Source organism: Apostichopus japonicus, chromosome 9, assembly GCF_037975245.1.
Source record: "Apostichopus japonicus isolate 1M-3 chromosome 9, ASM3797524v1, whole genome shotgun sequence".
Lineage (NCBI taxonomy): Eukaryota > Metazoa > Echinodermata > Holothuroidea > Aspidochirotida > Stichopodidae > Apostichopus > Apostichopus japonicus.
This window is the reverse complement of record NC_092569.1, coordinates 1,942,329-1,967,503: the sequence shown is the minus strand read 5'-3', so window position 1 is coordinate 1,967,503 and position 25,175 is coordinate 1,942,329. Positions and strand designations below refer to the sequence as shown.

The window sequence follows — 25,175 nt, the reverse complement described above, 5'->3', positions numbered from 1 at the left end:
TGTTACTTCGATTTGCAGGGCCACCGTAACCAAAAACCACGCACATTCCAGCAGAGACGAAGCTTTGAAGGGCCCGTCTTTGGATCGATAAACAGAGGGTTACGATGCTTTTGAAAGAGCTCTAAAAGCGGAGGATCGATACTATGGTCGATATTATAACTAATATCACTCCGTTCTTTATAAACACCCAAATAAACCTGCCAGAAAATACGGCTAAATGAACTTTGACTAACAAATGAAATTCATGCTTCTTTGTGCAATATTTGTGTTTTTTTTATTTATCTGCTTAGTAAGTTTTCGTTTTTTTTAATTCCATACTTATAAGCGAGGTATTGCAGCTCCAGGCATTTCACCTTCCGTGGTTGTTTATTCCGTCATATACAAATCCGTTTGTAACGATCAAGGACTCAGATCAATATGGTAAGACCTCTTAATAGAAGGCAACGGTTGTGTACGACACTTTAAGCTCATCTAAAGTACGGTATTTTACAAATGATCGAAAATTGATTTTGGTAAATCTTTGACATCTTCTGATGTAGATTCGTAGTGGTAAAATCTCTTTACCCTACTCGTACTTGACAATAGTTTACAGGTGTGAAGGGTGATTGTCCAACCAGGCGCGGCGGAACGGAAAAATTATTGGGGGGGCTAATGTGTGGACACTATCTAAGCGGAGCGCCACCATCGGTTGGCGCGGAGCGTACAAGAAAATTTTGGGTTTTTTCAAACCCCCAGATGGCCGGAAACGGCACTTCCCGAGTGTTTTATGCTTCGAATACCTACCCCTAGAATATGGGTCTCAAGCCTGCAATTTCTCAGATTGCACGAAAGCCTGTAAAAACATGGTAATTTGTATATTCGATGGTGTTTTAAGAGAGCAGCTATTACTCGAAGTGTACTCGCAAAGACGTTTTTGAGTGTAGTAAGGGCAGTGGCGGAGCTAGGGGTATTGGTGGGGGGGGCAAGAATAGTCTGTAGGGGCGCTTTCGATACTATCTAAGCGGAGCGCCACCACAGGTTGGCGCGGAGCGGTAAGAAAATTTTTGAGTAAAGACACTCCCTAGATTGCAGGAAATCACCCTTTCGGGCCTTACTAATTTGCAGATAAACGGAGAATAAATAGGTGTTGTCGCCATTTTGTCGGTAAATTACACCAACAGAATATGACAAATGTCAATAGGTATATGAGAGCGCAATAAAATAGTCAATAATCGCGAATAAGTAAAAAAGTAGTGAAAAGGGCGCCAGCAATCCATTTGAGTCCGTCGGGGGGGGGGGGCATCCGCCCCTGACTGTATATATGGACGCTCCGCCACTAAGTAAGGGGATGTTGGAGAACTGGCTAAAATGAGGCAAGTCATTGGCCTAAGACGAAGTTGTGTTACGCTTACCGGTACTCACACTAACTTCTTCCACTTTTCACGGGGCGTGAAGACGCGGTTGGGGTGACAATGTGGTCTATAGCTAGGGGACGGGCCGAGGGTCCCCCAGCAATTACTAAAATTATTACACCTATATAGTATACGTGTGCATCGGACAGATCGACAAGTATGCATTGACAAATGGGCAGATGCACGTTTCGGAACCTTGGTAAATATTGGGGGGGCTTATCATGCATTTGCCCCCTCAACTTTTTCATTGGGGGGGCTGAGCCCCCCCAAGCCCCCCCGGTTCCGTCGCCACTGTGTCCAACCATCGGTCAGCCTAAGGCAACAAATGCATGACGTATGTACAGAAACTTACATGTCACATTCCTAACCAAATCTCGGTTCGATTTGCTGGCCTCAGTGGCGTCGAGGGACAGGACGCACCCCCTGGAAAAACAAATGTCACATGATGCCTGGGTCCTGGTTCGGGTCATTTTTTTAATGGACTTATGTGACATATTATACCAGTGGAGTTGATTCATTCGGCTACTAAGCATGGGTGGCGGATTGGCCAACAGGTTTACTGTATCGGAAACACGAAGGTGCAAACAGGATGCAATGTCGAAGGAGTCAATTCCCTCTCAGTCGCGAATTTTGTGAGTTCTGTCTTGGCACCGACTGGATGGATCATTGCACTTGTGGCAATATATGTGCCACTCTTACCCTGTTCTGAACAAATATACCCCCTTCAGCCCCCCCCCCCACCCTCTCCTCAAAAGTGAATAGCCCAAGGCATTTTGGGATTAAGGCACGTACAACTAGATATTTTTTACTTCCTCAATAAAGCTCGATTGTCCAGATTCTAAACTTAATGATGCATGAACCACTAATAACATGGTTAAGATAAAATTCCAACCCAGATCAGGAATGGAAAAGGAGGGAGGAAGAGGGGGGGGTATTACTTGTCTTGTTTATCCATTTTAAGTGAAAAGTGAGATAAAAAAGACATACCCAAACAAATTGCAACTCCATTAACAAATATATTAAAAGATGTTATTATTTTCATACAGTGCTATATCATGAGTTTTGACAACAGTAATATACAACAAAAACTGTCTCTATATCTCAGCTATGCCCTCACAAACACATCTTAACTACACAGATCCAACAGCCACACAAACTGGTGAAAGAAGGTATGTGGTTTAATATGACAAGGCTTGACAATGTAAAGGTTGGCCAGCCTAGACCTGAAAGTCTGATAAGAGTGTCATCTTCACAATTAGTTTGCTAATATTTATTTCATGCTCGAGTAGATCATAGAGCTGCTTGACATCCGGAACCATCCCTGTCAGTTAGAAACTCTTCATTTATATGCATAGCTTAACTTCACAAGAATAATACAGGAGGCCTGTAAGCAGGATTTTCCTTGGGATGGTGTGTTTACTGAAGATGTGGATCAGGAACACCGTCTTGTGCAAGGTGCAAGGGATCAAATGTAGTACAACAAAGTGTGCATGGATGCAACATGGTGCTTTATTTTGTAACCATAGCAACTTGTCCTCATAAAATTTCACACATTTAGTGTTAACGTCCACGCAGTTAGAAAGACCATTGTCTAGTACGCACCTGTCATGGATGATCCATTTTCTACGAAAGTGATGAGTTTGCTCTCTGGTTTGCCTCCTCAAACAAAGTCCCACGTCCCACTGCACTTCGACATTTCCTCCCCCCCCCTCCCACCACCTCACCCCCAGAATTCAACCCTCTTCTGGTGCCCCTTCAGGTATGTATTACAATTTCAAACTAAAAACACCTCCAATATTGAAAGGGAGTGAGTTGCAATGTTGATCATCTCACCCACCAACTTCCTCCCCCATCCTTCACCCACACCCCTCCTTCATGTTGCACCTTTTGAGACTAATGGCCCCCTGACTAGAAACTTTGTCACCTTTTGTTTCCAGTTGTTTCCCCTCTCTTTGCGAGAGCTTCTGCCCATTTATGATTGAGGGACCTCTTCCTCGCTCCTGCGACTCTCTTCTTGTGACGTCTGGAGGTAACGTGACCTGCATAATTCAAAGGATGATAAAATTCTTCAACAAATCGCCTCTTTGAAAGCAAACTTATGACATGCAGGTGGTTATGTATTTGCCCAATCAGAATTTCAATTGAGATTATAATCCCAACCTTTCCTCATTGTTGATTAAATTGATCAGCAAGGTTCTCTCACTGACTGTGGACCTACATGTTTACAAGTTATTTTAGTGAAAATCAACTTGAGCCCCGCCCCTTAATAAAATGCATAATATCAACTTGAACATATATCACCATGTACCCACTATCTACCAACACATTAATACCGAGTACAAATAAATTCTGACTTTCGGTTTTGGAGTTATTAGCATTAGGAGATTTTCACATTTGACCCTGTGACCTCATTATTATTCATGAGATGAGCACCAAAATCAATAGCGCTCTTCTACGCAGTGTGGCGCAACTATGTACCAAGTATGACTTCAATCCACCTAGCCATTGTTGAGTTATCGTGTTTACGAGCCAAGGGCGTCACATACACACACACATACACGCAATCACCATCGCATAGATTCCTTGATCCTTCGGGCAAGGAATCAAATTCACCCTTGAAACAGTATAGCCGTTTATTAGAAAACAACGAAACACCTCCTGGCTTCCAGTTAAGATTACAAAGCAGTACATTCACTCAAGAACTAAGTCTAACAAACGATTTAATGGAATTCGAAAAATTGTAGTGTTTCTAGCTAGACTACGCCTGTTACAGATCAACCTCTTGTGTAAGTATTAACTTGGCCTATGCTAAATGTTGATGCTTTGTACCATTGAAAGGTACCAAACTTTACCAAGACATCAAATGTTTGTGGTTACATTTACTGCAATAAAATAACAATTCACTCTGCTCATGGCATTTTTTGCAATGCTTCATTCTCAACACATTACTGGAGCTCAGTCTCCAGTTTCGTTTTTAACCTAGTTTGTTGACATTTGTTTTATCCAAATAAAAATAAATAAAACTGTTAGCAAACTGCTTATCCACTAGAGAGCCTGTGTAAGAGAATGTGTAAAAGTAAGTTGGCCTGACGTTTTGATCCTAGCAGGATCTTCTTCAAAGGCTAAATGACAAGTAACAGTAACAAAAGGGACAAAAACGCGCACAGAATACAGACAAGTTAATGAGCATGGTGAACACAAAGAGATAAGTGTTTTATCCAGTTAGATAGCAAACTGGTACTTATTGCCAATGTACTCCTATTTCTAAGGTAACTGATTTGAAACCCACTCTAGCATCAGTTTCAGGTTTTATCCTCTTTACATCCTCAGCCAATCATTTTTATCCCCTTCCAAACGATTGTTGTTGTTTTTTCGTTTTATTAGTTTTGTTTCGTTTTATTATTTTTTTCGTTTTTTTCTTTCGTTTTTTTTTCTTTTTTTCCCGCCTATTTTTATCCGACAATTTTCACATACCTTGCCATTGCTGTGAACCGACAAATATCCTGCCATCACAGAATTTACAGACGTGCGATACCTTATCGGTGAGTGTGTTGTCAGCTTCTTGTCTTTCCAACGGTCTGTTGGAAGGTTCCTCACCCTGTCGGAAGATAAACACAGTACATACCAGTTACCGATTAAAGGATCTTACTGCATTTACAATTAATAAGTTTTCAGTAATGTTGGACACAATAGCCCATAGCAATGCAGTTGATTAACTCGGCCAGCATAGTTTCATATTGCAATGAAAATGTTGGAAGGAAATTTATAAAATAAAAAAAGTCAAAATTTTGGCCCAAAATCATAAGTCTATAGCCTTAAAAAAGAATTGACCAAAATATCAAATTTTTCGAAACTTCAAGTTTTGAATCTAGTCTTGGCTTCCCAGAGTGCTCATAGGAGTATTCTCTTGAAGTTAAAAGTGGCATTCAATGGAACTTTAAGTCTCTAACTATTAATATGATATTTCAAAGTTTGTCTCAGCTTCTCCCATATGCACATGTGGCTGCTTAGCATAGTAAAATAAACTGCCTCCCATGCCAATTATAAGAAGGGCAAACAAGAGTTGAACTGGGTCACAGAAAAGTTAGTTTTCATCCAAGAGCAATCTACAGTTTTCCCATCTGAAATGAGTTTCTAACTTGAAAAGATTCCAAATTTGAGTTTAAGTATGGAATTGGAAGCCACCAGACTTTAAAGCTGTTTTCCATAAGCCCTTTCGGGATTCTAACACATTCTTGGTCGCTTAAGCGTGGTAATAATAGTTGTCTGATTATATTATCAAAACCTTCAAAGTTAGCAATTTCCTTTCGACTTGCGTTTAGCACTTACGTGAAGAATTCTGAGTATAACACATTTTAATATGAAATGGACTCATTTCATTACTGACAATTTAAACCAGCATTTCTTTTAGTTTTTGATACTTTTTTGGCAATCTATTTGTTTCCAAAAATCAGATAACAGAGTCAGTGATCAGCTGTAATGGTCTGGATTAATTTCCAACCGTGCAAATAAATGTCAACAATTTGAAGTTTTCCCAAAAAAAATTAAGGGGTTAGGGTAACCCTAACAATGGCAAACAACACAAAAGGATAGGATAAATTAATCCCTGTACAGAGACAAGAAACAATGGCAAACAACACAAAAAGGATAGGAAACCTTTATCATCAGGATTTTCTGAGCCTCGGAGAAGCTCTAGTCCCTACACGCTAGGATGATCAAAGATTCACTGCACATTGCTGATAGCAATATGAAGCAATTTGTTGAAACTTACAACTGAGTCTATTAAGATCTGTGGTAAGCATAGGTTATACTAGTGCATTTGTTGGATTTTCCTCGAAATAGTGAGGAACAAAACCTAAAGTCAACATTCATATAAAAACCAGCCTGTGGTAACATGAGATACAATACCTAGTTCCATGTATTCTCCCCCCACCTCTCACCCCACCTCTTACCCCATCTCCCCCCCACCTACATGCCACCTACAGCCAAACTATTCAAAATAATCAATTTTGTTGTTACATCAGGCGATTGGCCCATAATGCCGTGAACAGTAGACAGATGACCTTAGCTGTAAAACTGACCTCCATTAGCGCTCTCAAGATCTCAACCGCTGGCTGATAAACCAATTCATCCCATCTTGTTGGATCTGTCGAGTCCAAGCCGTAGACCGAAGGTACATTTTCACCTGGTCCTGTAAAACAATAAAGCCAAAATAAAATGCAAATCACCAAAATGCAAATCACGAAGAGAATCCTTAAAGGAATTGAAGACTCGCCCAAACTGCGTGCGGCCATCTGAAAATGTAAACTTTCTGTTGCTTGCAAGTGACGTTTTGTTTGTGTCGCTACAAAATGCAGACAGTAATGAAACGTGATACCTTAATTGATATCTTTAACTGGACCGTAGATGTCCATCGCTGTATCGTTTGTACACTGTGCTGTGGGTATTGACCGCAGCTGTATGTACTGACTGTACACAAGCTGTGTGTGTATTTTCTGGGATCGATGGTAGTGTTTAACACTTCTGTTACACCTCATTCGAAACTAGGTCAAATTACCGGCATTAGACGTTTCTTTTTGCGCAAGTCTCCACACCCTTTTAAGTTACTTCATCTTGAAAGAGATTTACAGATTTCTCAGGGTTTCAAACAAGTGACAATATCACTTTTTGAACTCGGCAACAAAATTAAATGACAAACTTTGTATCTCGGGGAATAATTATGTGTTCAGATTTTGTTGTTTTTTCATATTATATACGTATGTATATTATACAGTTTGGAGGTTTATGAATTTTGTTCTCTTATGATACTGAAGATGGTTCCCTCCACAGAAACTTCTATTAATCTTTCCATTTGTGTAGAAGTTGACCTCTTTCAAAGCATTTCACTTGCAATACTGGTTAAAGCATGTCCGGAATATTCTCTGAATTTATAATGATAGACAAGATTGGAGATATTTGAACACACAACACACGAAAAATTGGTATTACTATTCATGACCCTTTTTGACACTTGACTAGTATTTACCTACCACACTTAGCAAAGATAGACAAACATTTAATGCCCCAAACAATTGTTTTGGGTTTTTTTTTTTTTTGGGGGGGGGGGGAGGTTACCTGTCTTTTTGTCTTGAAACAAGAAGTTGACACTACAAACCTTGCGGTTTTACGGTAAAGGTGTCGTAAATAAAAGCGCATTTCTTTGGCTCTATTTACACATGACCCTGGATCAAACACCCAGATTCAAGTTCACATAAGTGTTCAAGGTCAAAGCACTTGTATGAACACCATTCAGATCCAGATCAAACTCAGAGAGTTTTAAAACCCTGCAGAGCCCAGCACCGAACACAGAGTAAAACTTTAAATTGTGAGGTAAATGCCCCCCATTTGACATTTACAATGTAATGTTGAAGAACAAAAACAAACACACAGACAAGTTAGTTTAGTCCTTTAACACTGTCATATTTGATGTAGGTGGAGCTAATTTACTTTGCGAAAGAATCAAAGCAAACAGTGTCATTAACTCATATTGGCTGATACCAGCTAACTGCACCTTTCTTGGGTGAGAATACACCATTTTATAGCGTTCTTACAAAACTGTAAAATAAAATTATGAGGATGATTCTGCTGGGAAGTAAAACATCCTTTGATTATGCAATTACAGAAATGAAACATGACCAGCTTTTTTAGATTTGACAATTTTTGATACCTCACAATTTGTAGATTTCATGTGGGAATATAAATTAAATTTCAACTGCCCATTTAAGCTGCAAACTATTTGCTAGACTCAATTTTTCACATCTTTAAATCCTTTCAAAACTGGATAAATTCAATTATTCCACTACTTTTTGCCCCACAAAAATTAAAAAGTGTTTACCTGAGAAGCAAATGAAAAAGAAAACTCACTCTTCAGAAATCTATTACGGATCCACTTGAGCTGTTTCCTTGCATACTGCTTAGTCACGACCTTTAACCTTTCGATGCAATCCAGAAGTAGCCGTTTACCAAGATCGTCGTCTTTATCGTGGTCAGGTAGAATTAGATACGGGTGGAACTCCTTGAAGCCGATCGATTGGAAGATACCTTGTTCATAGAGCTCATCGGAGCTGTAGAAATACAAAACTGAGAATGTTGATGGATTGATCGCATCACACATATCCGTGGTTGCACAGTAAGATAGGCCAGTTACAGACTAGTACGTAATACTACTACCCCATGCCTCAAATTTTATTTACTGGCTTATGGCCAGTGGATGTTTTTTTTTGTAGAAGAAGAAGGCAGATGCATGCTTCTGCCACTAGCAGTAGATATTAAGAACTTAAAACACATGAGAAGTGGAGCAACAATTCATTTCCATACCTAACATTATGTCCGTTATCACCGTTTATTGTAGACAAATGTTATCTGCTGAGCCCCCCCCACCCCTATCCCCCACCCTCAAAAAAAAGCCTGTTAAGTATGACCTGTTGTGTGTTGTAATTCAGGAGAGTGTCAGAACTTACATTTAATCCAGTCGACTTTGGGAGGTATTTGCACTTTTTAGCAAGGGGCTAAATATGTGAAGTTCTTGTGAAATTGTGAGAAACTGTGCGATATTTGAAATTCTTGGCCTTGTACCCGGAAAAGATATTACTTATAGTAATCATCTCTAATGATTTATCATTATCCTCACTTTATCCAAAAAGAGTATCCAGTGAATCCAATCCAGTGCCTGGGAGAGCAGTCCAAGAAGAGGGGTGCTTGGGAAGGAGTTTATTTAACGGTGGGTGGGGGGGGTCCCAAACTTTTCTTTCATCTAGTCTATAGATGTAAAATAGTGGAATCTTTCCCAGCTTATGAATCCACATCTATTGCTTCTCAATACTTTGTGATGTCTATTTTAATTATTGGCTTTCTAAACCAGTAGCCCCGACAGATCGGACAAGATAGATCTTACTCAAGCACATAACTTGTTAAATATCATGAGGGGACTACCTCCTATCCCATTTTGCCAAATAAGCTTAACCTTTTTTGCAAAAATTTTCAACATTTGTTTACAAATATTTCACCGGTCCTCTTTCTGCACTGGACAAATATCCTTGACTATATTGTTCAAATGAGATTACACTTTCATTTTTTCCTATAGTTTGTTGGTCCCCTCGATATGTTTCAAGGCCCCCCACAGTTGTAACCCTGTTGACCCCCACCCCCAACCATTTTATTAGGGCTGGTCAGCTGCCCTCATTATTCATACCTTTCTTCCTCCAGTCTTCTCTCGTTATAATCTTTATGAAAGGCAGACAATTCCTCCAGGAGTCCTGCCTCTACCATCCCATCGGCTCTTCGCTCCAATCGTGCATCCAAAACTGGTTAAAGAAAGAGTGAAACATTATAAAGAGTTGATTACAAGGAACACTTGCTGGAAGTCAAATCCAAGTCCAAACCAAGCAATAAGTTTTGCCTATTCCTTGAGTTCTAGAAAGATAAACTACGTCTCTTTAAATTCATGAAATGTGGGGGTAAAACCTTATCATAAAAATGTACTTATACTGCTGATAGCAAAAAGTAATGATAAAGATAAGGAAATCTCTCTTATTTTGTAAATAAACAGGTGTAATGTATACATGCAATGTGATACATGGGTGTTCTGTGTTGTTCCAATGGACGTCGAAGTACTAACAATCGTAACAAGAGCAGGGTCCAGCCCTGGCGCTAATTAATGTCTCAGGGCCTCCGTTTTTTAAATCTTCTTTAATTGTTCAGCTTATTTTGGAAATTAAGTCTCAAATAATATTTCCTCATTTCTTGTAATTGACCACTTTCCCCAGAGCTATGTCCCCTGAACCCCCCCCTCCCTTTTTTCCCTTAGACCTGATTAAGACACCCACAGTCCACCTAAAGTAATAAAGGGCTTAGAGAATTCTTTGAAATTGAACCAGGTGATTTTCTTTCGATGTTTACTTTACAAAACTAAAAAAATACCAATAACAACATTCACATTTTCTTTGACAATGTATCAAGAGTGTTGTTATGTACAATGCTTTGTAGTTTTTTTCTTGTAGCCATAGAAATATAACTGGCTGCTATAAAGCCTATCCACTTGCTGACAAATAATGTTATTACTTCATATCACTTTGACCAATCCATGTAAATATTGAGTCATAACTGGATATCCCTCAACGTAGGTATGAGTTCTACATCTTTACGAATTTATTTCCTTCAATCCGTCTTATTTTGTAGTCCATTTTCGTATTACTTTCCGTTTTGTAAATTGAGACTTCTCATAAAATCTCTGATTTCTCGTCCCTTTCTGTACCCTTCTTGCATTTAAAGACACACCTTCATTGATATTGTGGAAATACAGTTAAGCTCAATTAAAATTTTGGTTGTTCCAAATAAGTAAATTAGCATGTTGCAATGCAGTGCAGAAATGTTATGTCACACAAATGTACCATTATTAACTTTCTTTTCTTTAAATATTGGGATTTTACCATCTTGTTCTGTCTGAAGCCACAGGATGCAAGGATTCTGGTACCTTAGTGGTCCCCCTAAAGGTCCACCCCCTTCCTGGTCCCTCTGGCTCTCCAATAACTGGCTGTGTGGTATTCCATGTTGTTGGTAAACTTGAAGGCTCCTGCACAAAACAAGAAAATAGGTGAAGTTAGTAAGTAATCACATTATCACCGTAAGTCTAAACTAGTCAAACAAGTTTTAACTAGCCACAAAAGTCTCACTCAAGTCTAAGCTAGTCACTTGTCTAAGCTAGTGACACAAGTCCAACACAAGTCTAAGCTAGTCACACAAGTCTAAGATAGTCACATAAGTCTTACTCCAGTCTAAGCCAGTCAGACAAGTCTAACACAAGTCTAAGCAAGACGCAAAAGTGTAAAGTAAGTCAAAGCTAGTCACACAAGTCTAAGCTAGTCAGACAAGTCTAACACAAGTCTAAGCAAGACACAAAAGTCTAAAGTAAGTCTAAGCTAGTCACACAAGTCTAAGCTAGTCAGACAAGTCCCAGCTAGTCACACAAGTCTAAGCTAGTCACACAAGTCTAAGCTAGTCACACAAGTCTAAACTAGACACACAAGTCTAAGCTAGTCACACAAGTCTAAGCTAGTCACACAAGTCTAAGCTAGTGAAACAAGTCCAACACAAGTCTAAGCTAGTCACACAAGTCTAACAAAAGTCAGGCAAGACCAAAATCTCTTGTGCTCTGTTCATTTAAGACATCTGATATACAGTACCTCTCCTAATAAAAAATGACCAATAACATATAATTTTGTATAATCACAGGCTGACATGTGTCCAGAATCGTATATGCAAATTAGCTACATTCTAAACTATTTATTTTCATATTAAAGTCGATGCCTGGAGAGTTTAAGCCAGTCACACAAGTCTAAGCTAGTCGCACAGAACTAAGCTAGTTGCACAAGAGTAGTGTTACAAATACCAGTCTCACCGTGTTATTTTCCTCTTGTCATTTGGGTGCAACCTCAGGGCCATATCTGGGTCAACCGTCGATAATATCCGATGGAGAGCGGAGCTGGAAGACTTCTTCACATCAATAATAGCAAAGCCATCATCGTGATCATCACCAAGGTCCTCTACCGAGAATGAGAGGCCCTCCGAGTCGGTGAATTCATCTTGTTGACCAGTGGAGATGCAGGAACCCTCAAGTGGCTTTTTAATCGGGTTAGAGTCACAGTCTTTATGTCCAAGTTCTGTCCCAGCAGCTCCAACAAACTTTTCCTCCCGTTGCAAGGACTCACTCCGATAACATACCTCCTCCGTAGTATCTTTTTCATCTTCAGTGCAATTGTCTAAGTTTGAAGGACTAAACTTATTTTCAAGGGTGTTGTTTTTACCCTCCAACATCTCCATCTCGTTCTCAGAATTTACATCATTAACCTCTCCTCTGAGAACACCCCTCCTTTTATCAACATTGTCTATTGGATGTTCCTCTTTGCACCAACTTGGTCCTCTCACAGGCCCTTTACTTATCTCCCTTAGCGTCCTGGAGAGTTCCTGATAAACTCCAACAGGACTCTCACCTGACCTGCTCTTTTGATCACAACCTTGTTTCGTTTTCTTAGTCTGTTCTTCACCATACTCCTCTGGCACCGAAATCTTTTCCATGAAGCCAACACTGGAGGAAGCCAGACTAGTCATGGGTAGTTTTAATTTATCTACAATGCCAACAGCCTCTATTAACAGTCCCTCGGCTGATGAGTTGTACCTCTTCTGTCGACAGAAAATTCAAAAAATCATTGCATATCAATCGCCATAAAACCATTATATGATTAGAATAGGATGGAACGCTTCCAGTTTGTAAGTTTTTGCTGGTTTCATGCGCTTCAAAGTAAGGGAATCTGTATAGAGTTGACATTTTGTGTACCAGCTTTTAGGTTTTAAAATTACTTGTTACTCACTATATGTTGGAAAGTTGCTGACTTGGTTCATGACTCATTACTTTTGTTTTTTCAGTTCACACTAAAGTTAAGCTGGCTGCAGCAGAAAAACCAAAGCCCAAGCATACCAGCCTCAGAAAAAACCCATCTCATTGTGTCTGCACACAAACAAACCTCTCTTTTTTCATTTTTTCTTTCTTTCCGTTTCATTTCTTGTTTGTTTAAAAATTCAAAAATTAGAGGTCCTTATGTATTATGGACCTTATAAGATGAATACTGGGAATGGTATGCTTAACTACTCCTCTTCCTCTGAAAATATCAACATTTTGGGGTCACTCTTCTCATACTATGACATACTGTAACTTTCACCTCACAGAATCTTAAAAAAAAACAAATTTCAGTAGCATTGATTCCAGTTACTGTGTGTCCTACAATGTGCAAGAGATTCTGACTCATCCCAGGGATTGAGGAATCCCTGATTAAAAGAAATCTCAAATTAACTCAGCGACAGAAAATACTTTGACAGCGGCAGTGGAATGCCCCTTCAAGTTAATACACGAGTGACAATCGTTTGAAAATTTTGATGCAAATTTTTTGATATTAATTTTAAGGATCTTTCATGTTTGGAGGGCGATATACTATGCATATCTTTCCAACCTCCCATCTTTTCAGAAAAAACATTACAGGACAAAAGCAGAAATTTATTTTTGTTTAGTTCAAGAAAATAGATGATAATTGAGTGCATGTAATGCTTCTACAGTTATTATTGTTTTCAAGATATTAAGTTATCTGGATGCTCCTTTAAGGCACGACTAACTTGATGATAATATTGACTCCTAATTTCAAGCAGTAATGTTAGTGCAGCAGTAATGTCAATCCATTACTTAGCTATTCAAAAATTCAATCAAACCTTGTTCTTTATATAAAAATAAAAAAAGCATTGACTTCGGTTACTGTGTGTCCTAAACTGTGGAGGAAATTAAAAAAAAAAAACTTCACTAAAAACTGTTCTTTATATGATAGAATAAATCAATTTTCTGTTCCTACTGTACCAATAACCAAGCCCTGGTTGTTAAATTTCAATGATGTAGCTTACCTTTTGTTCGATTAGGACCTTCCATAGCAAGGCTTCGATGTAATAGTTAGTGCCTCCAACAATGACAGGCATCTTGTGTGATCTTAACAGTTCATCTATCATAGACACGGCTCTGTCCCGAAAGTCGACGATTGTGAACCGTGATAAGGGGCTGACCACCCCCAACAGATGGTGAGGTACTCCATCCTGTTCCTCTTCTGTGACCTTGTTGGTGATGATGTCCAGACCTTTATACACCTGTAAAATTTGAAATAAGCTTCATCAGTTTCTTGAAGGGAAGGACTGAAGCCACAGTACCTGTTAGAAACCTTGAGCATAAACTACAGAAACTGCTTAAAAAAATATGGATTAACATCAAATATGACAATCAACAAACTATGGTGCACATGGGTCACAAAAAGTATTTGGTGGATCGCAGGAATTTTACAAATGTCAGAAGATTTATCTACAGTTTTTGGAGCTCGCCAATGGAAGTGGATGAAGTCATATTTTATTCAAGATATTTTTTAGTCCATATTCAACTTAGAGCATCAATTATAAGGTGTGGGGGCCAGGTGGATCTTGACGACTCAGCCCTTGTGGAAGATCCTGGGTCATGGGCTGTAATGTTCACCGACTGCCGGCACAATACACACATCTTTTCTTCTCTTTGCTACAAGACTAAGAATAGTTTTTAACAAGAGAATGGTGTATCCTACCAGAACCTGTCAACCAGCTTGCTGATTAATTTGAAAAGAGTAAAGAACTTTTGTAAGGATTTGAACAAGTGACCGTAGGATTTTGATATCACTGATTCCAAATGTATTTGCTCTTTTCATTTTTTTTTAACTTCCAAGTTATTGTTTTTATTCTTTTCATTTTCTTATATATGGCAGTGGATATATAGCCGTCAGTTGGTTCCCGATTCCAGTTTACTATTTAGCCGTCAGGTCAAAAAAAAAAAAAATGATAATTGAAAAATGAAAAAAAAAATGGAATCAGGAACCGTCTGACGGCTATATATCCACTTCGCTTATATATTATAACCAATTGGTTGATAGTAAGCCTTTCAATTTGCTCAATATTTTACATTGTGATCAGATTTTGTCGAAATAGTATTTAGCTTTGCCAGAGTGGTTAGTTTGACTCAGATGCCACAGTAACTGGTCCATAACAGTAAACATGAGTAGACACTGAGGCAACGATAATGGAACAATATTGTAGAGTATGAGGCTGAGCCTATGCATAGTCTAGGCCCTAAATTAGGAATGTCGTTGCTCTTCCATGATGTACCAAGTTTCTTAGCAGCTTTTCTTCTTCTTTTTTTTTTTCATTTTTGCTGCCCAACTTAAATGCTGGTTTGATAAAGCTAGACCATCTGCTATGCAAACTGTTGCACTGTGTAGTAGTATGGTAAACTTAAGTGGCGCCTAAAGTTAGGCTGCCTAAACCAAGTTAGGTGAAGTTATATATTCTGTGGTATATTTGCCACTATGCAGTGCACTGTCCCAGTAGTACTAGTACTAGTAGTAGCATGGACACTGCTAAGTTCGGACACCTAAGCCTTAAAACACCCCACAACTAACTTCCTTTTATTGACAAATATGTAAGTACATGGGTCATTTTGGAGAGAAAATAACTGTAGCTTCGTAGTTTTTCGTGAAATTGGCTTTTGCTGTAGGTTGTCATTGTGAAATCGTGTATTTCTTAGAGGTGTCCGAACTTCGAAGTGTTCCGAACTTCGCAATACTGACTATACTAGTTACTACTACTAGTACTACTACTAGGCCTAACTTTGTACCCACTAGGCTGTACTGTACGCTACACTCGACTTATTAAAAAAACATGTCTAACGCATTTATACCTGCATTGAATCGGCACTAATAATATCACCTTGAAATCTCTTCGCTATTTCAACAGCTAACTTGGATTTTCCCGTTCCAGTGGCTCCCAATATCACAACAACTGGTGGAACCTGTTTGGCAATGTTTTGGCACATGGAGGCCGCCATTTTTTTTTGTTTTTTGGTAGCAGTCGGTGATACAGATGGCGCTATACATGAATCACCTTCTCAGTACCGTAACAATTCCTTCGTAGACGTTACCGATTTGTCTATAACAGTGTTCCAGGAGCGAATCCAAGGGTTTCTGGCCCTGGGTCATTCAAGCCAACACCCATTTACGAGGATCTGGGGGTGGGGTAAAAAGAAATTGTATACGTCAGAATATCCATTTTGAGGCATAGATTCAAATTTGAGCATGCTTATAGAGAGAATCCCTATATATATATATATATATATATATATATATATATATATATCTATATATATATATATATATCTATATATATATATATATATATATATATATATATATATATATATATATATATATATATATATATATAACAAGTATAACATGTTGCATATTCACGAAACTCTACGTAAAGAGAACATTTGCCATGAAGATACCACATACCACCTATACTTCGATACACTTAGCCTTAGCCTTAGTTCCTACTAGGATCGAAACGTCGTGACGTCTAACGTTTATATATTGAAATTACAACAAAACATATCTAGATTTAGAAAGAAGAAGTTGAGATGGTGTTTTCAATTAAAATAGTTTTTTATTTTCTTCATACGAGTGTTGCATCTTCTGCCACCGGAATATCCCTTTTTAATTTCTGGAAGCAATAAAGAAGACCTTTGCCCTTTCCCCCTATTTTTGCTCTTTCCTCCAACTGCAACAGATCGTCCACAGGAAACATATAATGGTTCTGATCGATCCTTTCAATCAATAAACAATTTCCCGTTCCTTGGAAACTAAACGAGTAACCGAATTAAGTCTTCACTTCTTAACCACATACATGTTGCATATGTAGATCGCTTGGCCACCTTTACTATCATACAATTAATTACATGCTTCTTTTTTTTTTGTTTTTTTTTTGTTTTTTTTTGGATACCCTTAAGAATCTCAAACGACAAAAACACTAACTCGGCTTTTATTTGATGCTGTAAATCCTCCAAGGTCCATTCCTATCTAGTAAGTAAAGGAAGTGACGCAATCGCTTCTCAAATTAGTTGCACGTGTCCATATTGCATATGAAGATAAGCTGGTCTCTCGAGTGCCCGTAACTAATTTCAATTCGAGATAAGTTTCAATGCATGCAATCATATATGTATATAGATTTATGGATGTGCAGGGTATGCTGCAACATTTCACTTCTTTTGTTTACTGAAGTTCCTTTGTTCTATCGTATCGCGCACTTCATTAGCAAAACTCAACAACTTTTTCAATAGAACTTTTCAATTTTATCGGCAGTTTGGGGTCATTTTTTAAATTGGGAGTCCAACGGTGAAAGTGTGACAGTTTTAATGGACTTGTCATCACTAGAAAATAAATGAGAAATTTGTGGAATAATTAACGAATATACTTTTTATTATTAGTTAAAGAAGAGGGGAAAAGGCAGCAATTGTTTCTAAACACAACAGCTACTATTTTTTTTTTACAATGGTATATATGTAAATATATAGGTTGTCTTAATTGTGTGTTACAAAGACACCAAGATACCACTAAGGTATATGCCCGTAATATATGGAACGGCCCGTTTAGTAATCTAGTGGTTAGCCAGCACGTTTGGTAAATTTCAGCTGAAAGTTGTGAACTAAACTGAAGTTCACAAACCTGGCCTTTATAACCCCCCCCCCCCCCCCGTTCCACTTATCCTTCCCATCGTCGCTGAATTCTAAGATGTTTAGGGTCATGATCATTTCAATGGTGTCAGTGATCATGCCTAAGCCCAACGTTTGACTTACTGTATCAATGGTGCAAATTTATACCTTGTATACTGATATCGTTGATACAACGAAACTCCACGTGCCACTATTCTACCCTCCGAAAATCACCAGATAAAATATATAGGCCTGTTTACTGTGTAGTGCTCATACAAGATAGATACTAGAGTACAGAATGTGAGGGCACAAAAAAAAAAAACCTGACGAGGGATATAGACTCGCGGGCTACATTCTGTCGGTCCGAGGTGAATCAGGGGGACCGAGAAACTATATGGTACAGACCTGTAGTACGAGTACGACAGCGGGAGTACGACAGTATGAGTACGAGTACGACAGTATGAGTACGAGTATGACAGTGTGAGTACGACAGCGTGAGTACGATTACGACAGCATGGGTACGAGTACGACAGTATGAGTACGAGAACGACAGTATGAGTACGAATTACAACAGTATGTGTTCGAGTACAACAGTATAAGTACGACTACAACAGTTTGAGTACGACAGCGTGAGTACGAGTACAACAGTATGAGAACGAGTACAACAGTATGACTACGAGTACAACAGTATGAGAACGAGTACAACAGCGTGAGTATGACTACAGCAGCATGAGTATGAGTACACAGGTTGCTATGCTAGAAGACGAGTACGGACTCTCTTGAAGTCTGTTTTGTATGGTATTAAGAATGTAATGTAATGTAAATAAAATCTTATATAGCGCACTACGCGCGATGCATCTGTGCGCTTTACAAACAATCTAGAAAATACAATGCCATAAAACAATAAGAAGAAAAAAGAAAAAAAAACAGTAAAGAATAATGTATTCTCATTTAAATAATATACTTATCTCAATTTAATAGATATACCTATACTCATTTAAATAATATACTCAAAGTACTGAAAATTCTAATTACGCCCATAAGTATATAATACAATGGATTTATGACAACATAATTGTAACCGGGATCCTTTCTGGCCATCGAAGCCACTGTGCGCACGAAAAAGGAAAAACAATCGCTCAACTGGTACTCTCATATCGTAACCACGTGTTGATGAGGATGTTAGTCTATAGAACATTGTTTGTCTATACAAGCATTGTATCGCATTCTGTTTAAAGAAGATACCATTGTACATTAGAGATCAGGTTTACAATAAATATCAAACCTATGTTATGTATGATCCGGTAACTACACCGTCTTAAGATTATTTATGGCTTCTAGGAAACTCAGATTGACGGTAGGCCGCATTCACTGCGTGGTGAATTAGTTGTGGTAGTCAATAGAATGAATAGATTAACCCACTTGTTGATTATTAATAAAGCTTTATCTGTAAGCTAAAGGTGACCGATAGTGTATCGGTCTACCTAAAATAGTCAGCTTATTGCTATGTGTATACACACACAAAAGAGTGTGTAAAAGTAAGTTGGCCTGACGTTTCGATCCTAGCAGGATCTTCTTCAGAGGCTAAATGACAAGTTACAGTAACAGAGGGGACAAAAACACGCACAGAATACAGACAGGTTAATGAGCACGGTGAACACAATGAGATGGATGAAAGGGGATTATAAGTAGAAAGCAACAGGAGAAGAGGAGAGGAAGGAGATAAACTGTGGAGGGACAAAGAGAGGATTAAAGGCACAGGGTAAGGAATAAACTGGAGAGGGACAAAGACAAAAAGGTGTGAAGAAAAATGGAGGGGAAGAGAGCTGTGAGAGGAAGAGTGAAGGGGGGGGGGGGGGGAAGGGAGAAAGGGGAGAAGGAGTAGGGAACAGAGGAAAGTTAGTCATGTCCTTCCTGAATGTTCAGCCCATGAGGCTGAATGGTACGAAGGCGTTGCATCCAGAGCCTCTCTCTGCTGATACGTACTAGGTCAGGACGGCTACCTAAGGATTCAATCCCCTGTAGGGACATGTCGTTAATGGTATGGTTGGGAAGGTTAAAATGTTCTCCAACTGGGGTCTCAGTCTTCATGGTGTTGACTGTGGATCTGTGACCATAGAATCGCTTCTTGAGGGTGGTTTTGGTTTCGCCAACATACTGGATGCCGCAAACTCTACAAGAGATCAGATAGATGACATTGGTGGTAGTGCAAGTGATGTGACCCTTAGTCTTGTGTGTGAGTTGCAGGCTGTGGCTGGTGATGGAAAGAGGTTAAAATATCACACACAAAAGAGGTTAAAATATCAGCCAGGGTTTTGTAGGATTACGTGGTTATTTGTATAGGCGAAGTGTATATAGTAAAGAACTTTTGTCTACATTGTAAAATCATGAATAAAGTTTACCACTTCTAATGAGACATCTGTGACTGCCTGTCTACAGTATTGTGTTGTTAAATTAGTCAAACTTGAAGCAGTAAATATACTATTCCACGTCCTGATCAATTTCTGATTCCTGTTAGTTGACATTGTGTTTGTAAAGAAACCTCACAATTGCAATTCATTATATCGTCCCGGTAAAATTTTATTGACAAAAATCGTCAGATTCAGCATATACAATACAGGGTTTTCCTCCTGAGGTTACTATATAAAATTCGCCTCAGAAAAGTCCGTTTGGTTAATTAATTCGATCAATCAATCCATCGACAGCAATTTCCTATTGTGCCAACATTACTAACTCCTCGCCGTTGTCTTTAACCCACTTTGACTTACCCCCCCCCCCTCCACCCCCTTTTCGCTTTCGATGAAAGTCACCATGAACAAAGCAATCTGCTTAAGGTACATGTGCAACTGACAGCTCTACACAACTTTTCGAGAAAAATCGTCGAATAATTGCTTCAAGTTTTGGTGAAATACCGCGATAGCAAACTTACCTTTTACACTTACATACACCGACGCAATGGCTTTGTAGAAGGAACGTTTTTAGAGGACTTTTTTTAATCTATAATACCAGACCAGACGAACAAAGATATACTTACCATGCATTGTGGATCGTAAAAATCGAATTCTTAGAAAGAAGCATTTGTACAAACGCAAACAAGTTTTGTATTCCCGGTGTTGTGTTTGATATTCACACCATTCAGAGATCCTTTGTTGTATCTCAACCAACAAATGTTTTATTTGAATCAGTCATTTGTGGGGTTAACTGAGGTCTTTCCTATGCAAAAAGGAGCTGCATGGAGAGGGCTTGGGGGTGGTTGGGGGGGGGGGGTTAATACTTTAAATGAACCAGAACACCCGGTAACTGGTTTCAATGTTAGCAACAGTAAGTCAGGCTTGCGGAGATCAACTAAGTTATTCCACTATCCGCAAGATTTTACATTCATGTACTCTTAAGATTTGACATTCATGTAATCTTAAGAGCTCATTAAGTTTACTTCATTCAGTGATGAGAAGGTCCGTTCGTGCGTTTTTCTTAAATTGGAGATTAGAATAGAATTTACTATACACGTTACAGTTTATGTTAACATGAATTTAATAATAATAGAAACTTTACAAAACTGCCTCGGTTATACTGAAAATTATCAATTAAAGACTATGTATTGTATTAATCACAAACGCTTCTTTTTTTCATTTCTTGTTTTTAAGTTTATTCTTGTTGAATAAGACTTAAAATATGCTGAATGACCTTTTGCCCAAAATTGTCTGATGATTCTATGGAAATATCTGGTCAAACTCTTCTGTTAGTTTAACCCAGGACTTTAATGCCTTAGATATCGATTGTATTATCTACATGTACCTGAATATTTGCGTTTGACTTTTAAATAAAAACCTCAAATTATTACGTTTGTCTTTCGAATAGCCAGGGTTAACCACAATATCAACAGTAGCCGTTTAGAACACACTAACCGCATACCGGACGTACACACAGATATGGATAGACATGGAAGATGAAAATTAACTGGCAAACACCTGTGAACCTTCTGAGCCCAAGTTCACAAATATCGTACAAATAGAAACAAACACGGCTATAAGAACTAGGGAGAAAAAATTGCATCTTTTTTTTTTGCTCTCTAAAGAACAGTTGTTGCGGTCAAAGCTTTCCCATAATAAATTTTGGATTTGCTCAATCAAGGGGGCTAAGAAAGTTCATATTTATGCTTGATAAGGTAGCGCCTGTGTTGTAGACGGTTGGTTAACCGAAAGGCCCACTTTGCGGTGGTAGTGTGAGGGTGGGGCGGAGGTGAGGGGGGAGGGGTTGTTGGACAAGAATCAGTAGTAACTTTACGAAATATGGCAACGGACGTGATCTTCATGTTTATAGACTAATTGGAATCTAACAGGAGAGTGGATATCGTAACACACTATACGCATCAATTAGAGTAAAGTCTCTATTTTAGTAGAGCGCCACCTATTAAATATCTCCTGAATGCACTTTCAAGATTTTTGAAGTTCACTCAGTGAATGAAAGCAATTTCAAATTCAGTTACATAAAATGGACATTATTTCAAGAATGGGAGTCGGGTTAGAATACCTCTAAGACAATTTATCATACTCACGTTGTTCTTCATGCCATATTTCCACGGGCCCTTTAATTGACCATAATGGCCATGGGCTGTATAGTTCACACCCGGCCCATCCCCCTGATCATGAAGCCTATATCTGTAACCGTATGGTAATGACATGTATAAGAGGTCAAGCCCAGGCAACTTATACTACACCAATATCTCAACGAAAAAGGTCGAAGGGTTATATATATATTTGCGTCGTATTTAATTAACTGACATTATTGTTAAAAATTCTGAGCCTATAGTTAACTAAATTTGCTTTAATCATTCAACTGTAAATATACAGTTTCGGAGACCCCGCCATATCTGTTTAACAGAGCATGGAATGGGACAAGCATTGTCAAAATGTCTTTGTGTCTTAGTTCTTTATACGAACAAAACGCATACCACGCATGCATAAGACTTTCAAGTGTGTTTCAAAAGGGAAGTTCAAATTGTCGATCGTTCTCAAAGGAAGGACCAATTGAAGCTTTGTCTCTAACCTTCCGGACTAATATAAGATTACTTTATACGTCACAATTTCCCGCCTTTTCAGACGAGGCTGTGTGACCGTAGTTGAAAAGGAGAACTTGATAATGACAACCAATACATCACATCCAGCCAATTTAAATTTGGAACTACACTCTACACAAAAACCGACGTGCTGGGGACTGCGGGGGGAAAGTCCCGACCAAATCCAACTAGCAGTTTCGTTACGATGTTATTTTAGTTTGAAGATACTAGTTGTAGCCCGGTTTCGTTTTAACTACTTCTATTGAGAGAGAGACAGTTTTAAATGCTTCCTGATTATACAATGAAATGATCTGTTGATTGAGCGATATATCAAATCGATTGACGCCTACTTTTGCGTTATGTATTTTAGTGAAAGTGAAAATTCCGGTAACTTTTGAATGAAAAGGAAACATACGGGCAGACGAGAGAGCCGTGTGCGCATGTACTCCGTTAGTGCATGTAGCTTGTGGGGGCTGACATTTCCTTATGCTTTATGCTATGGTAGTTATATAACTTATTTTCAGCATTAGGCAAGGCCAGAAATTATGCATACCACTAGCCCCCCCCCCCCGCCCCTCCCCTGCCTGAAAAATAAAAGTAGTGTGCTCGCTCCTAAATTTATCGTTAACCGGTACAAGTTTGATTGTTTAACAAGTAAACCGTTCATCTTTTTTTTATTGTATAGTTAAACCGGTTAATTCTTTGGAAAGCTAGCCGGGGGTTGCAGACCGAAGGAGAGTCAAGTATGGCCACGGTGAAAAAAATATGTCACCGAACCCCTCTTCCTTTTCCCCTTGAATATATTATGAAACTTACAATTGATTATAATTTCATCCAGCATTTCCCAGGTCCCTGAAGTTTTCTCCATTACCCCACCCCCGGTTTCCCCCACCTCAACCCCACCCCTTGCCCCCACTTCAATCGTGGCAATACTGCGAACCTCATCGGTTCGTGCGGAAGATGCCGCCCTTTGTCGTGTTCAGTTTCCATTCGTGAATGGCGTTAGGGTGAAAAGGTGACTCATTCAATGTGAAGTCTATACACATTATGATATAAGACACAATAACTCCCAACATTTTCTCAAAATGTAAACTTTGAGAGACTTATCTCTAGCATTCAGTCTTAATGAGATTAAGGCAAACACCCATGAAACTGATTTCTCTGTTTTGTATACACCACTTATGCCGTTAACTGATACTACCGCTTTCGGATTATACATATATATATAGTTTTCGAACAAAGACAACTTTGGAACCCTCGCTGATATTTTATGGGTACAGAAATGAATCACCATTTTCCAAGAAGTCTTTGCAGCAGGCCTTGATGGAAGCAATTATTAGCGTAACCTTCAGATGAACCTGTTTCTACAGTTTGATCAAATAAAACAAAGGAACTTAGGATTTAATACCTCTTCCTGTATAAACTCTTGATTTCCGATGTTCCCAAAAATGCTAACATATTCTGGACTTCGTCAAGTAAGCTCAGAACAGGGAGCTGTTTAGTTCAGTGCAGTCGGAAGTTAAACATGGGGGGGTTATAGTGACAACCAACAGTTGACGGCCTTCGTATTTTATAGAGAGAAGGGGACGTCAATGCGTCATAACTAAATGTAGTACGTATAAACATAACATGCCTTGTATTGTTTAGAAACAATATCAGGGTGAAACCACCATTTTGAAGTGACGGACCGGGGATGAAGATATGTTTCCCGGGGGGGGGGGGGAAGGATTGCCCCTCCCTTTCCAGAAATTTGGGTAAAATGGAGGGTGCAGACCTGCAAAACGGGGCTATATTTTGCAACTCTTGGAAACAATTTTGATGAAGTTTCGACTAAGTTCTGGAGCATACAAAATGTAATATATTTATGTAGTTAACTCTACAACCATTTTGTAATATGGTGTCTGCCAGTTTGGAAGGGGGTTCCCCTGGGTTTATTTTGGGGCGGACCAGACAGTAAATATGTGGTTATACGCCCTCCTCAATGGCAATGAATCTGAATGTTGTGCGTCAATAAATTACGTAATATTCATGTGTGTCATTTATTTCGTGTTGATCTATTTAATGAAACAGATTTGTATTATCAGTTTCAAACGACTGTTTCTGAACCGCTTCTCTGCATTTTGGCTAAGATCATTTTTAGTATCTGTTCCCTTTGGAGGGGAATGGTGATGTACACCCGACGATGATCACACAGTCACAGTCCCGATGCAAGGGGACCTGGGTTGAGAGTGGATCAGTCGTTTGAGAGTTTGGTTTTCGTGCCCAGGTTCTTTCCTGGGCGACTTTTTCTTAAAGAAGTATCTGTATCTGAACCGCTAACGATAAAGTTTCGAGATCCAGGTTCCATACTATTGTAGAATATTTCAAGGGACTCACTCGTGATAGACATTTGACGATGACCACACAGTCACAGTACTGATGTAAGGAGACTGCGGGTGGGCGTGGATTAGGTTTAGGTTAGTTAGGTAGTTTGGTTTTCGACGCGCCCAGATTCTTTTTTAGAAAAGGACCAATATTTCCTACCTTGCCTTCTTCGCATTGTAAGAATTGCAACTAATTTTTTGGTCATAAGTAAGCGTTCTGCGGACGATTACCA

At 38.9% G+C, this 25,175-nt stretch overlaps 1 protein-coding gene across 4 annotated transcripts in view; it reads right to left on the bottom strand.

Annotated features, from left to right (window-relative positions):
* LOC139974373 (tRNA dimethylallyltransferase-like) overlaps nucleotides 1-25,175 on the bottom strand; it is a 121,183-nt gene that overhangs the window by 2,281 nt on the left and 93,727 nt on the right. For 2 of the 4 annotated variants that reach the window (XM_071981479.1, XM_071981480.1), the window contains exons 3-11: nucleotides 15,715-16,038; nucleotides 13,872-14,108; nucleotides 11,827-12,608; nucleotides 10,859-11,001; nucleotides 9,622-9,733; nucleotides 8,295-8,494; nucleotides 6,473-6,582; nucleotides 4,866-4,989; nucleotides 3,316-3,430 (exon numbers count right to left, since the gene is read on the bottom strand). In XM_071981479.1, coding sequence (XP_071837580.1) covers nucleotides 3,316-3,430; nucleotides 4,866-4,989; nucleotides 6,473-6,582; nucleotides 8,295-8,494; nucleotides 9,622-9,733; nucleotides 10,859-11,001; nucleotides 11,827-12,608; nucleotides 13,872-14,108; nucleotides 15,715-15,861 — 1,970 coding nt within the window. In that variant the 5' untranslated portion in view covers nucleotides 15,862-16,038. Of the gene's footprint in view, nucleotides 1-3,315; nucleotides 3,431-4,865; nucleotides 4,990-6,472; nucleotides 6,583-8,294; nucleotides 8,495-9,621; nucleotides 9,734-10,858; nucleotides 11,002-11,826; nucleotides 12,609-13,871; nucleotides 14,109-15,714; nucleotides 16,039-25,175 lie in introns of those variants that run through there. The other 2 variants (XM_071981481.1, XM_071981483.1) reach the window with 2 other exon arrangements.